Consider the following 14,599-nt stretch of genomic DNA (forward strand, 5'->3'; position numbering starts at 1 on the left):
CTGTAAATGCCGACAGGAGCCACCGCGAGATGCCAGATCCAAGATGGACTCCGAACAACCATGTTGTGGCGATGCGGGACAATATGCCAATGCGTCTAGTGCCGGTTGTTGTGTTGTTGTATGTTCAGGTTGTAGAACAAAGCTCATAACGAGTTCTATTAGCGTAATAGTGAATTCATCGCGGCCGTAAGCGTCAAGCTGCTTTTGGGGTCGGATTCGTAAGGCGGAATTTTGACGGTCGAAGAATAGGGTAGACATGTGCAGAGAAGAGGCGCGTAAAATCGACAATCAGGTTGCTGTGGATCGCCCTATTAAGGATGCCAGGAAGTGGTCGAGGGGGACTGCTTCATTCCTCCAGACGAGGAATGCTCCTCCAGTGTGCAGCAGACAGTTGGAGGAGCATGTGAGGGGTTCTAGTAAGAGGCCATGCGTCTTGCATGGCAGCGTTCGCCCAGGATCGGAGAGTTGCCGATCATGGTGCTGGGATCTTGTCGGAAGCTGATGCTGGGTCTGAGAAGGCTAGGTCTCGAGGGCGCGGTGGGCGACTGGTCCACGCAAGGTTCGCGCTCGCCAAAGGCAAACGTCTGAGCCCTGCCGAAGCCCTTGCGGGGGTTCTTGAGGCGGCCGAGTTCGCGTTCGCAGGTGCGCTGGTGGGCTTCGTCGGACATCTCAACGTAGTTTTGGGGGTAGCACCGGCAGCGGTGCTCGTTGAAGAAGGCGCTGTAGCCTCCTTCGAGAATATACACGTCAGGGTAGGTAAGATGCGGGTAGTGCTCGGCGTTCACGGTTCGGTCCTCGGAGCGAACGTGGCGAGCCATCATCGGGGCGCGGTGGGCTGAGTACTCGCAGTGGAAGATGAGAATGGTTCGTCCCTGCATGGGATGCTGGAACAGTTGGGAGGCGAGGAGGTCCTTGCTGTTGTAGTTGACGGCGCCATCGATGTGGCCACCCTCATACTCGTACTCGAATCGGCAGTCAATGACCATCTTCTGGTCGAACTTGTCACTGTACTTTCCGTCCAAGAGGTCAACCATGGTTTCTCTCGTGATCCGGGGGATGGTGTCGGTGGGGTCGTCGGCCAGGAAGTGAGGCAGGAGAGGCTCTTGGATCTCGTCGTCCATGCCGTGGTGGGATTCGGGAGTCGTGGGAGACGAGTCACCGCCCTCTGACTTGGACTTGACGACATCGCCGGGGTGTTCGAACATGCTCAGAGAGCGGCGGAACTGCTTGCGGGGACGCATGAAGGGATTGTTGGGCCGGCGGTTGTGCTGGCTGCCAAAGGGACTGCTGCGGTTACCGGAGAGGCTGGAGAACTGAGGACGAGAACGAATGGCACCAGGCACGGCGGGAGTAGGGCTGTTGGCTGTCTGAGGTCGACGTTCTTGAGGCGGAGAAGTGGTCTCGAAACATTCGTCGAGGGACAGAGCACTGCTCATATGTGTCAATCGGTTCTCACCAAATCGGAAAGTGGGTAGCTGGTTGTCTGTGTTGGATCGACCGGGGACGCCACTAGTGGAATATCCTTTGGTTCGAGTCAAGGAGGGACGGCGCAGGCCCGGCTTTCTTCGTCTACCCCTGAGTTAGCCACGACCCCTTGAGCTAGAAGGAATGTGGCAATCAAACTTACTCAACTCCCAGTGGCTTGGGTGGCTCCAACGACGCCTGCCGAGGAATGGGGGCCGGCGAATCCAACATCATCTCGTCGTCCTCTCCGGTAGGAGTCGATCCCGGCGTCGGTGACGTTATCTCGATCTGGGCCATGAACGGCATCTTGTGCGGAAGAGGCGAGACATCCATCATCTCGTTGAGAGGAGCGGGCGAAGACTCGGGCAGAGGAGGAGTCGTGAGGACATATTCTAGTCACTTTCATCAGCACCACCACTCTTCCACTGAACGCCAGGTCAATGCTAACCGCGGGTCTCTCCGTCACCCATCATGTTGGAAGTGAACAGGGCACGACGAGGCGTGGGGAACTTGGGACTGCAGGAGATGAGGTCAGCGGATTGGTCCCAAGATATTCATGGGAGATGCCATCCCACCTCGCTTCACAATCCAGACGGAAGTTCTGGGAGAGGTCGGCAGCCAGGCTGGCAGCCGGAGACGAGCCGTGCACATCCTTAATGCTGAAGTAGTCGTTGGACCGGTGAATCTGTTCGCGCAGGCTGCTTCCGCCGGTGTAGTGAGGACGAGGACGGAAGAGATCCTTGTTGCCCCACGAAGGGACGGCCATAGGGCGGTGCATCGCCGCCAAGGGTGAAGTCTCCATGATTGCAAGCTCGGGGTGGGTGTTCCGAAGAGTGCAGTAGCGAGAGTATTACTGGTTGGAGGGTTATGTTTGTGGTGTTAGTGGTAGTATTGTTTCGCGGTAGTGAGCGCTGCGTCCAAGACGATACTCGATATGTCGTGACGTTGTGGTGTAAAATGAGAGTTCGATCGTTGGCGGGCCGCGAGTAAACGAATGCTGCGACTCTTTTCTAAAGATTTTTCTTCTGATCCTTGCCACTCAATGGGGGAACAAGACGACGTCGGGACGGAGGGGAGAAATGTCGAGTATCGCGGGGGTGGGTTGCTGCGAGCAAGACTTCGATCTCGAGTCGAGGACTGAAATTTGCTTGGCGAGATGCGAAATCGTGGCGGGGATGGTTCGGGCGGTAGGCTCGCTGTATCGAAGATCTGGGACGAGGGGCCGTTCGTTATTGGACAGTTGCAAGCAACATGGGAGGCCGGGAACTCGAAAATTGGTGGTGTCCGTTTTCCTTCAAATCGGTGACTTCGTTGATGTGCGTCTCGGGAGTGTGGCTGTCTCGTCGTCCAAGATCGAAGTCGTCGTCTCGTTAGGGAAGAGAGCGGCGAGTCGAGGGGAGGCGAGAAAGGCCGTTCCACGATGCCCTTGGTGTAAAAGGGCAGGTAGAATTGTCGAGGCGGGAGCGGTGCCGCTTTTGTTGCATGGAAGGTCACGACGAACAATCGAAGACTGCGAGGTGACAATGACGGTCTTTCCGGAGGTTTGGGGGAAGCTGGTAGCTAGTCGGGAGCCAGGAACCAGGAGCAGGCGCAAAACGGTGCGGGTGTGCGGTGCGAGGCGGTGCGGTGCAGCAGTGCAGAGTCGGTGCCGTGGTCGATGGTGCGGTTCGGAGGCCCAATGCTACTTCCTCGCTTTTTTTGTGTGTTCCTTTTAGTCTCGCTCGAGCTACGCTTCGGTGGCCGAGCAGAGAGTTGAAGATGATGGGTAAGATGGTGAGGGGATCCGAGACCGAGAGTAGGTGCAGGTGCAGGTGCGGCAGAAAAAAAAGACAGAGCAAAAGTGCGTCTAAGCCTTTGATTCCTTCTCTACCTTTTTGCTACGGGTTTCCTTCTCGTCCTTTTTTTTCTCTTTCTTTCCGTTCCGTGCCCGCTGGGAAAAACGTCACGCTAAAAACGAAGGTGTGGTGGTGGACTCGCCAGCACACGTAAAAAAGCAGTTCTTGATATTTCGTGGATTGATATGGTACTGGGGTACTGGCGGCAAGGTTGGGTTTTTTTTTCTTCCGGTATGGGAGAGGCTGGACCTTCAAATCTGTTCCTGGACCAAGAGACCGAACAACGACAAAAAGGCAATCAACCGTATATCCGTAAAGCAAAAAAAACCTACCGTACCGTCGGACCGTTGGTGGTTTGGTCGGGGATGAGGGGGTAGAGAGAGAGAGAGGGAGGGAAGTGTTCGGGAAGAAGAGGAGACTAGAGGTTTTTGAATGATGGTGAGCGACGACTGGGACGGGAAGCAGAAACATGGAAAGACCAGGCTCGAGATGGATGGTAACCAGCTCACACCAGACAAGACTTCACAGTATGGTACATAGTATCGTAGTAGCGCGAACAGGAACAGGAACAGGAACAGGCATGGGCGTCCCTTGGGGAAGAGGGTGTGTGGATGAGAAGATGAACCAGGTCCAGGTCCTGGTGGGTTGAGACTTGCCGGGATGGGGGCATGTCACTGTCAGTGTTTAGCCTGGGGCTGGCAAGCCGGTAAAGGGAAGGGAACCTTGGGATACTCCGTAGACGTGGATGGATGGATGGATGGATTGAGATGGGATCAGTTCTGATGGCTGGGCCGTTGCCGTTGCCGTTGCCGTCGCCGTCGCCGTCGTCGCCCGTTGGCAGGAGAAGACGTGAGACCACACACAAGCACGGTACCTTGGTCAGTACTAGGCGCGCAAAGAGACAATTCGACTCTCGATCATCAGAGTCCAGGTCCAGATCCAGTTTCTAGGTCGAATGGCACATCAACCAGATTCAAAACCAGCGCCAGTCGCTCCAGTGAGCAGGGAAGCGCCAAACAGGGGGGTGTGAGGTGTGACGGCGTCGTCCCGTTGTCCACCAGACCAGACTTCTCACTTCACGCCCTACTTGAGTACTGCTGCTATGTGAATGTCCGACTTTCTGGGTGGTGTTTCTTGTCTCGGTCGTGGACTGTCCAGCGCAGCACTAAAACCGGTACGTAGACCTTACGTAGTAGTGTGTTAAAAGTGCGGATAAGGTAGCCAAAGTGGGCGGTGGGCGCTTCAAGGAGAAACGACGAGCAAGGAAAGGAAAGAAGAATCCAGTGATACATGAAAAGAAGTACCCAGCAGTACGGTGCAGGTGCAGGTGCAGGCTCAGCATCAGCAGGCCCTGGCCTGGTGATCTTCCCTTTTCCTTCCCCTCTGACGACAGGAGGGGCACCCAATAGCCTCAAAGATGGAAGGTTGTCAGGGCGACTTTGGTTGCTGCTGCAGCTACGGGGCCTTTCTGCGGCCATATGATGCAGCTTCTGGCCCTTGTGGACGAGGGCGACGAGGGCGAGGGCGAGGGCGAGGGTGAGGACTGGGATACAGGATGGATCGAATGCGAAGGCCCTGTTTGGTGGTTGCTTCCTGCTTGCCTTTCTCGGGTTGACGCTGTGCGAAGATACAGAGTACATGTACCAAGATATGGCGATAATGCACCAAGCACCTGCAGATGCAAGAAGCAGACGCAGACGCAGACGCAGATAGATGCAAGTGCAAGTGGGATGGATGCACTTGCCTTGCGCATAACGTTAGCGCGATGCCATGTTTCCTGCATTGGGAGAGGTACGTACCCTATGCCTTACCTAACAGAGATCGAGTACGTACTCTCGTCGAGTCCCGCCAATGGCATGACAGGAATACCTTTCCCAGGTCGGGTGTGTTTCTGGCCTTCACACAGTTCTCACAGGGCCGACCCGGTCTGCATCTTCCTCTTCTCTATGCCCGGCCAAGGAATTGTCAATGACACACTGCTAGTGCCATCTTGTGTCTTTTCATCTTATCTTGTTTCTTACCATCGCATCGTCGCCAACAACAACAATAACACGCATCACAATGGTCGGCGCTTCTACAAGTTCCAAGGCAAGGCAAGGCACAGCGCTGTCCAAGTGCAGCGACCAGACAGGAGCACGTGTCGGGAAAGGATACGTACCCACGGCCTTATCTTGCTTTAGCTGCATCTCGAGAGAGAGCGAGGTGTGCTGTGCATCAAACCCGACATCGAACAACATCGTGCCAATCGTACAATTGCGCAGCCCAGTGCCAATGCGCCCTCGGATCCAGCTCCAGCTCCCTATGCAAAGCACAGCACAGCAAGCAAGCAAGTCAGGCACAGCACAAGCCGAATGGACGAGGCCCTGAGGTGGGCAATCGCCCCTAAGGCAGGAACTGACTCTCATCGCCCACTGTTCATGTCGGTAATGCTGAACCGCCCACATGAGCCCTGCCCTGCCCTGCCCTTCCACTTGGATCCAATCCGTCCCGTCTGACTCTGGATTGCTTCTAGGTACCGCGTACGATGCCAACGCCGTAATTGGCCCCCTAGAGAGTACTTTCGCCTTACGTCCCTCGTCCGTCGCCAGGGCGTTACAGGGGCAGACGTTGACACCGGTCCCCTGGAAGGCTTTTCCCTCACAGGCGGTTGCCGCAACGATTAACGATTCCGTTACCGTGACCTTACCATTTGGATTTCCACCCCCGCTGGCTTGCAGGTGACGGTGCTGACGGCTCCGGATGAGGCGTTCAGGGGCTGTCTTCTGGGATGCAAGACAGCTGCCTACCGTACCTTATGGCGTCCAGTTCAAACGGGAGGCACTTTGGCTCTAAGGCAGGTAGTAAGCTGACTTTACTTACGGCTGGTCTTGTACGTATTTCTCCGACCAGTGCACTAGGAAACTCCAGGTGCACGTACTGCGCCGTATCTCGCCTCGTGGTCCCGTCTACCTCAGTAGTCCCGCTCGTCCGGTCTGGTCTTCTGTTCTGAACTCCGTACTAAGAAGAAGAAAAGAAGAAAAAATCATCCTCGACCCTCACGTCGCCCACCCGACCGGCCTTCCCTTCACCCTGACTGGCGTTATCTGCATGCACCTCAAGTACATGCCCGCAGCCCGCAGTGGTCTGTGAGGTGAGAGCTCCAGGTCTGTGGTCCGTGGTCGCTGGAGCGCCGAGCCGTCGCTGTGGCAGCTCTCCTTTTGCGGTCCACGGGTCCCCTAAAAGTCGGGTACAGTGTCAAATGTGTGCCCCGAAGAGCGGGCGGAGGTGGAGCCCATGCCGAACTTCTGTCCGTACCCGGGCCTCATTGCGGCCCTCTGTGCCTGTAGAAGCGAACTTTTTCCTTCCACATCCCCGCCTGTTGCTCTTCAGTTGCGAGGTGGAAAAATTTGGAAATGGAAAAGGAACACGGGTTGCTCAGTGTAAGGGGTTCGGTCGTCCAGACTCCAGACCTGGGGACGTGGACCTCACCTCACCTCCGTACCTTACCTGACCTAGCATCTTAAGGCAAGGAAGGGACCGGGAGGGCGTGTGATTGAGGCTCCCCAGGCTCATTCGTGCCTTCCGCAGGGAGAGAACACCGAAGCAACGAAGGAAAGAAGAAGAAGAAAAAAAAACGTCGCCTAGCGGGGACCAGACCCAGCAGCTACACTACCTACCTTACTGCTAAATGCGTATTCGATATCCGTTGCGGCGGATTCGCATTGTGCTTTCCATTTTTCTTTCATACCTTATCCAAATCACAAAGACCGCTGATCAATTATCAAACACCGCCTTTGTGTGCTTTGTGCTATGTCTGCACTCGCCTTACCTGCCGACCTTATTCTTCCCAGCTGGCATTGGCATGTCCTAATTCCCGTCACAGACAAAGCTGCCTCTGCCGCACCTCCGCCGCATCGCCTTTCCACGAATACACGCCCGACTTTGTTCGCTAGCTTCTGCCTCTCCCTCTCTCCAGCATTAGCCATTGGGCCCAGCCGGCGGTCCTTGACTTGGCTGATTGGTGCGACGTACGGAAACCAGTCCGAAGAGGACATCTCCATGCCCCGACAGCCACCAACAACGACGGCCCAACGTCAGACGAGACGTCCGCCAAACAACACCGCCAAGATGGGGGCCATGGAGGCGCACGGAGGGGCCCAACGAACCGCACGACTCGTCGTCCGCAGCTATCACAAGCCATCCTGAGTGCTTTTTTACTTTACCCAACGGCTCTATCTATCTCGCACACTCCAGCTGCCCCTCCCCCAGGTCACACGGTTGACCAGCAAGCACCAGGGTCTGTCTCTGCCTCTGTCTCTTGTCGCCGGCCGCGGAATACTTCGTATGGCGCCATCATCTCGGTGGCTGAGGGATCGCTAGGCAATCCGGGAAACTAAGCGCCCTCCATGTCCGATCAGAGTCAACCCAGAGCCTACGAGGGTCCATCGCCCAGAGCAAAAGATGACCAGGTCGTCAGTCCAAATGCCTCCATCAACACTAGCGAGTAGCGACAACGCCTTGGTAAAACTGGGCCTAGCCGCGACGCTTACATCATTGCTCCGCGCCGTCCACCATCCGCCTCACCTTTCCCATCTTCGGCCTAGCTACCATCAGAAAGGATATCCAACTTGTCCGTACCTGACCTCCGGCAGAGCCTTTACGCATGCTGGAAATCAGTCAAGTGCCAGCCCAGCGACAACCGCGCCTAGAAAGGAGCGGTGAGTTGGTCTAGCTATCGCCCTACCGCCGCCCCCTGTCCTCAGTCAGTTCTGACTTGAGGTACGGATACGCTCGTCAGTCGAGACAGACATTGGAGATTACTACAACACAACAACAACGTCTGTCTTGTCTCTCCTGTCTGTCAGTGTCTGTCACCTCACTAACTCCTTGCTTAGCCAACCCGTCCGCGGCCTACCGCAGCACAGAAACACGGCATCAGCCACTTACGCCGTACGCCGCCTTGCCTATTGTGTCACCAGCATCTGCACCTTAATCGTGCCGTTTCCACCTTTATGCCTCCGGACCCCTGACCAGAAACATCCTTTTTCACAACTTCGTCTTCGACACAAGGTTGGCAAGGCTACCTCGAGGCGCAGAAACGGAAACGCGTGATTGCTACCAACAGGGCTCCCAGACCTTGATCTCCGAAATCTTGCCCGTCTCGTCATCCTTTCAGCTCGGCGCCAGCGGGGTTCAGGCCACCGGGCACACCAAGCTCCCTTCTTGGACTGCTTGTTCTGAGTGACACCTGCGGAACGCGGATACACACAATCACAATATGATGCCAGATGCAGCTGTTCACACGCGAACGACACTTGGTGACGAGAATTGAAAATCCTGAGACTTCAGGGCCCAGGCCGTAAGCCCACTGCATTCTTCGGTTGCCGGGACGTCGACTGCGGCGAGGGTCTTGAGACACGTCTGGCACAAAATGGCGTGTTGGCTTTCGAGAGTCATGCTGGGTGTTGCTGTTTGGATGCCAGTTAACAGCCTTCTGCCGGTTATTCGTGGCACTTGCCGTGGTCGCTATCAAATCATCAACCGAATAACAATTAGAATTGTTTGGCCGATTTAGGCCACCGATGCTTGGCTGCAACGCTTTCTGAGGCGCATCGAGCATTCCTGGCACTGCAGACACAGGACCAACTTCATTCCTTCGACATAACGCGGCCGGCCCGTGACTTTACTTGGTCAAGGTCACAGAGATCTCAGTCATAATATGACCGTCCTGGGCCTCCTCCGTCTGCCGAAGTTGATTCTGCTTTTCAAACTTGACGCACCCGGGGCGCTGATTGTCGGACTAGCACTCCGGCCAACCAACGGGGCTTGAACCTCGGGGTAAAAAACCAGTTCTGCCGAAGTGTTCGGCCTAGGCCGCCCGCGGACACAAAAAACGGATAACACACGGCGTCCGTGTCGGTTTGCATACTTGAGCACTGCACATATGTCTTCGAGACTATTCACGTCCTCCACCGTCGCAGATTGCGGAGCTACGAAGCATTGGAACAGTAACGAACGACAGGAGATTCCGGACCGCCGCGGGAGAAAAATGACAGAAAAAAAGAAGACGACGACGACCCAGTAACCCCCCATCGTCATCTTCTCCCCACAGCAACCAACGGGGCCAGCCCTGGGCTGAAGACGTGGGATTTGCTAGGATGTGAAGGGCTTCGACTGGGGACGTGACTGGGATATCGGCAGCTCACAGGGCTTCATCTCCATTTACGCCATCGCGACTGGCCAGAGCTCTCGGCCACTCTCCCTCACTTTCTCTGCCAAGACCCAACCCAATCCCTCGCTTCCCCCCGCTCATCGGACCTGGCCATGATCCTGGTCCTGGTCCTGGCTCTCTTTCTGTTGCCTCGCGAGCGTCTTAGGCGATGCGAGTGCGTGCTGAACCGGGATCCGTTACCCTTGCCCACACCACCTCACGTTGCTTATCGCTACATCGTCCCGCGCAAACTACACTGAGAGCAACCTCGAATAAATAACCGGCAGCTGCCACAGCTCATCTGTGGCTTGATTTTGCGTGCAATTGGCTGTTTGCCGCTTACTGCTGACAGCAGAATCCCAGGTTTGGCAGCGGCTGAGACAAACCCTTGCAGCTTTGGCTTCAGGGCATCTTGTTTCGGAAGGCAAGTGGGCACTGAAGATGGAGCTTTTGTCTCTATCCGCTCGTAAAAAAAAAGTACGGATACAGCACGGCGGTACGCTACACAAAAGTAGCTTCTCTGGAGCTCTCGGGAGCTCTTGGGGGCTTGCAGTTGGAGAACTGGAGCTCCAGCTCGCTCGAGCTACTCCGTACACTAGACCGGAACCCGGAGCTGGGACACCACCAGGCGACAGACCCGAGATGATGACTGACAGAGCAACAGAGCTTCAACTCCCATGACGTCTCCATCAAGCACGGTCTGGGCCCTTAAGCCTTGGCCTTGGCCTGTCTGGCTTGCCCGGCGGCGAACAGACGGTCAAATGCCAGCCTGTTCATTCATCAACCAGCCCTGCCTTCATCAGCGGCGCTGGACAAGCATTCGAATGATGCGAAATTGACGGCGCGACGTCTGAGTTCAAGCGCACGGGAACTGAGAGCTGCCAGGTGCCAGTCAAAGTCTGTCTAAGACCAGCCGGCGGTGAATCGGCAAGCTCAGTTGTTCATCTCCACAATTTATTCCGTGCGTCCATCGAACGAAGCCAAAATCGATGGACCTGTTCTTATTTTCCATGTAGCTACACAGATACGGTCTTACCGTGCCGGCACGTGTATCTGGTTCAGTGGCCGGTCAGCCCGGAGCCCAGTCCCGGATCCCAGGAGCCGGCGGCTGGGGAGATGATGCGAGAAGAAAGCATCACATCAGTCTCGGTCGTGATCGCCGCGACCGGCCGCTGTTTATTGGGGCGACTACTCAAGTTGAAATCTCAAAGATTTGTTCCACGGGGCAACAGAAGCAACGGAGTCGAACAAGAACCAGACGCTAACCCACCTGTTCCCCCGCCCACCGCGCGGCCAGCTGCAGCTATGCTGCACATTGATGCGAGTATGCGAGCTCGGGTTGCAGAAACACAAGTGGATTTGTCGATGGGATGGGGACGAGACGGATGCCGAGCTGCGGTTTTACAGTTGCGGGCAGTCGGCCTTGCTGCATGGAGCTGCAGCAGCTACTGCAGTACCGCCATGTTTCTGAGCTCCGCCATGATGTTGGTGCTGGCCCGAGTTGTCTGCAGTAACAGGAGAGCTTTCCCCGGCGACGGAGGGTCATTAACGATGCGAAGCTCCAGCTTCCCACGGCAACGGGTTTGCGGCGACGGGGCACAGCGGGGTCCTGAGGAGCTCGACGGCGGCATCTCGTGCCTCTCGCCGACTCTGGAACGATATGACAACATCATGAGCATCGTCGGCGACCCCAGCTGTAGCTCCGCTCCACTCGGCATAACACGGTTCAAGGTCATGTTTGTCATGTTCCCGTGTGCACAGAGCTCCGAGCCAGAGAACACCCCTCGTCGCATGCAGCATCCCCAGCTTCCTCGAGACGCCCAGCGTCTTAGGGGACCATTTGTTTACTTTTGTCGATTTTCGGAAAGCTCTTCCCCTCCCTCGGTCGGCAGCTCGATCGACAATCCGATGTCCAGCCTTGATCAGGATTCAGGAACCTGCTCAAGGAGAAGACGAGGGTGGCTCCCTTGTTCGTCTCAAAATAGCCTTGAAGAATTCCTTCCGGTCCGGGATTATGCAACAATGAATGAGGCTCTCTTCGAGAATGAAAGAAACGGGCAGCACAAAGATGTTCAGCTTCGCTTAATTGCTTGCCGTCGTCAACCCTGTTGATATTGACCGGCCCACCCTGTCTCGTTCCGACTGCAATCTGCGGTTGCTTGGTGAGGGAAGAAAAAAAACGGCTAAAAAGCTACGGGAGCGCGCGTACCCAGTTCACCCAACTGAGAGGCCCTTGGCCCTTGAACCCCGCGACGATGAGTGACAGCCCACCTCATCCTAACGATTTTCGCTTCACCCAAGCCACGGTCTGTCTGCCATGCCATTGGCTCACTAACGATGATAACGACTCTCGTCGGTTTGGCGCCGAAGGGGTCTCCGTATGGACGTGATTGCCAACCGACGGCGTCAAGTCCGAGCGGTTAACACAGACAATTGCGCACTTGCACGCGCAAGTCGTGACAGCGGACGGGAAGGTCAAATGACCTGACTACTCACTGACAGCGACTACGCAGACAAGTCTTGATTTGACTTGCCGTATCAAGGGTCATGGTCCTTCGACTTGCGCCTCAAAACCTTGATTGTTGGCGAAGCCGATCTCAGCTGGAAACTATTGCATCTAGTTGCGTCTAAGCCAACCTTACGACCATTCCAACAGATCCCCTGGTTGTTCAAAATGACTCCTTTCGCGTTGCTATATCAATCGCACGAACCTCACACCAACAGCCAGGGTTCGACGGTGTGCCAGCGGGACTGCCTCCTGAACTCCCTTGCAGCTTAATGAAGATGCTCAAACGGCAAAATCCCACTGTCCGTCCAACAGCGCCCGATCACAGGCCAGGCCGACGAGGCGACCGAGACCCCCAATATCGTTGCTCGTCAAAGCGGCCCGGAGATTTACTGACATAAGCTCAACGACAACGACACATTTACCGAATATTGGTGTTGATGTCTGATATTGGTGTCTCCCTGGTTGAATGAGGGTTGAGTCATCAAACGCGACGAACAAATTTTCGACGCGGAGCACTGTCCAACACAACAAAAAATTAAAATAAAAATTCGCAACCAGGCATCTTCCCATGTTGATGATGGACGAGCATGGTCTCACCCGGCACTTGAGCGAGTGAGCCAAAACAAGGTCTCGCCATGCTCAAATGGGGACGAAATTGAGGCGGAACGGTGGACGAACTACGCAGAGGGAGGGCGGTACGAGGAAATCCCATCTCGATGCCAGAATCCTCGATCACTCACACCGGCCCCGATCACTCGCGGCGGCCTAGTCCGGCTCTAAAACAGACGTCATCCTCTCGGAGTCGAGCATGGCAAGTGATCGTCACGGTTCAAGACCCCCGGAGCGCCGCCTGACCCTCCTTTCGCTCCGCGAGAGGGCAGAGGCAAGGCAGAGGTCTCGTCTCTCCATATGTATCGAGATCCTGCTCGCTGGCTCGTTATTTTCATGCCGTCACGGACGGGGCAGAACCATTTCTGGAGCACTCGCACGAATCCGAAGCGTCGATGCCGATGCCATGCCAGTGACCTCAACCGAGCGCCTTCTGCCAGATGTGGCCATGGGCCGCAGAACCGGCCGTGCTACCTGTCAGTCAACCCAAAACATGAAGCGCATAACCAACGCACGCCGCGTCGGTCAGAGGGCGACACCGAGAAATCGGATTGGCTGCTCAGCTTCGAGTGTTGTTTGTTTATCGCGCATGCGTACGGAGACTGGAGCTTGGCTTATCATGGGCGCTACGAATCACGATGAGCGCCCGACGCTGCCTTGAATTGATGAGCCCATCTCACGCTATTGAGGACTGCCTGCATGAGGGGAGATGGCACAGGCGTCACACACAATCCAATGAGGAGGCTCAGCCGCATCTGGAGGTGTATTTCAAGCCGGAGCTTCAGCTCTCAACGGGCCGGTCGGACAGCAAGTCCAAGCCATGCCATGCATCGACGGATCCCGCGTGACGGAGGGAGCTGCGATGGCGTTTTGCTTCCCTCGCCCTCGTCTTCCTCCGACCTTCCGTGCCCCTCCAGAGACACACGCCCTCTGCGCGCACAGAGGTTTTGCAGCTCTACGTTTCCCCTCTTTTCAACTTTCCCCCTTGCCTCGATCAAACGCATGGCAGACTTTTCAGGACCGTTACGGCGCAACTCGGCGGACGGTTCGATTCCGCATGACTCTGCTTCACATTTGAGCGTTTGAGGGACGCTTGAGCCCTGAACTAGGACAGGCGATTGACAAGTGGGAGAAACGGCAGCCGTTGTGGGAATTCTTTCTCTTTGTCCCCTCCACCAACAGTGGAAAAGGGGAAGCAATGGTGAAGCAGCAAGCGGGTGCCGGCGGCGGCGCGCGTGTTGGCGTGTTGCACTGCGGGTGGGAAAAGCCACGGGCACCATCCAGTCCAGCTCCAGCGTGTTCTTTCTACCCCTCGATTTTCGGTCTCGACGCTGGCGGATATCGCCCTTTGGGATGGGACCCCTTATTTCAGCGCGGGTTTTCGCAGGCTACGGCGCGAGTCTTGCTGCACTGTATATTGTTTACAAACTGCGGATACGCGACTCATGTAAACAATGGGCCCCTGCAAACCCTGTTCGCCATGTCTCCGAACCCCTTGTCGGTTCGCGAAGTCACGTGAAGCATCGTGGCCGGGGGAAAGGTGTGCCGAGGGTGTGGGAATCTCAGAATCTGCCTTCGGACGGGACAGCCTACCTAGGACAGGGATGTCACGATGTCACGACAAAAAGTGACGTCCTTTCTTAGCCGCCCGTCATGTCGACATTTTGGCAGCTGCTGACAGGGGACGTGCCCGGGAAGAGAAGGAGGGGCAGAAAACCAAGTTGTGCACGTCCGTCCCACACTCGATCCATTCCTTGAGACCGAAGGTTGGAGCAACAATTCTCTCTCTCTGTTCTCTCGAGCGCCGACCGGCCGGGAACGATAGGAAACACTGCCCGGGAACCGCACGAGAATGAGGCAAGCAGAGTTCGATCCAAAGCTAGGCTGGGCTCCGCCTACCTCGGCATAGGCAACAGGTTCCGTTTACCGCACGAACTCCTCCCTCCTTACCGCACGAACTCCCAATCTGACGGCATCACTCCATTGGAGTGT

The 14,599-nt window shown here is 56.0% G+C and overlaps 1 protein-coding gene across 1 annotated transcript; it reads right to left on the reverse strand.

Moving 5' to 3' along the window:
• Window positions 1–413: 413 nt before the first annotated feature.
• CkaCkLH20_02496 (rhodanese-like domain-containing protein) lies at window positions 414–2,266 on the reverse strand (the record flags this gene model as incomplete). Its single annotated transcript, XM_038885215.1, has 4 exons — window positions 414–1,569; window positions 1,628–1,856; window positions 1,913–1,980; window positions 2,040–2,266. 4 exons carry the CDS (start codon window positions 2,264–2,266, stop codon window positions 414–416), a joined length of 1,680 nt encoding a protein of 559 aa, XP_038749146.1.
• Window positions 2,267–14,599: the final 12,333 nt, after the last annotated feature.

The sequence above is a fragment of the Colletotrichum karsti genome, assembly GCF_011947395.1.
Source record: "Colletotrichum karsti strain CkLH20 chromosome Unknown Scaffold6, whole genome shotgun sequence".
Lineage (NCBI taxonomy): Eukaryota > Fungi > Ascomycota > Sordariomycetes > Glomerellales > Glomerellaceae > Colletotrichum > Colletotrichum karsti.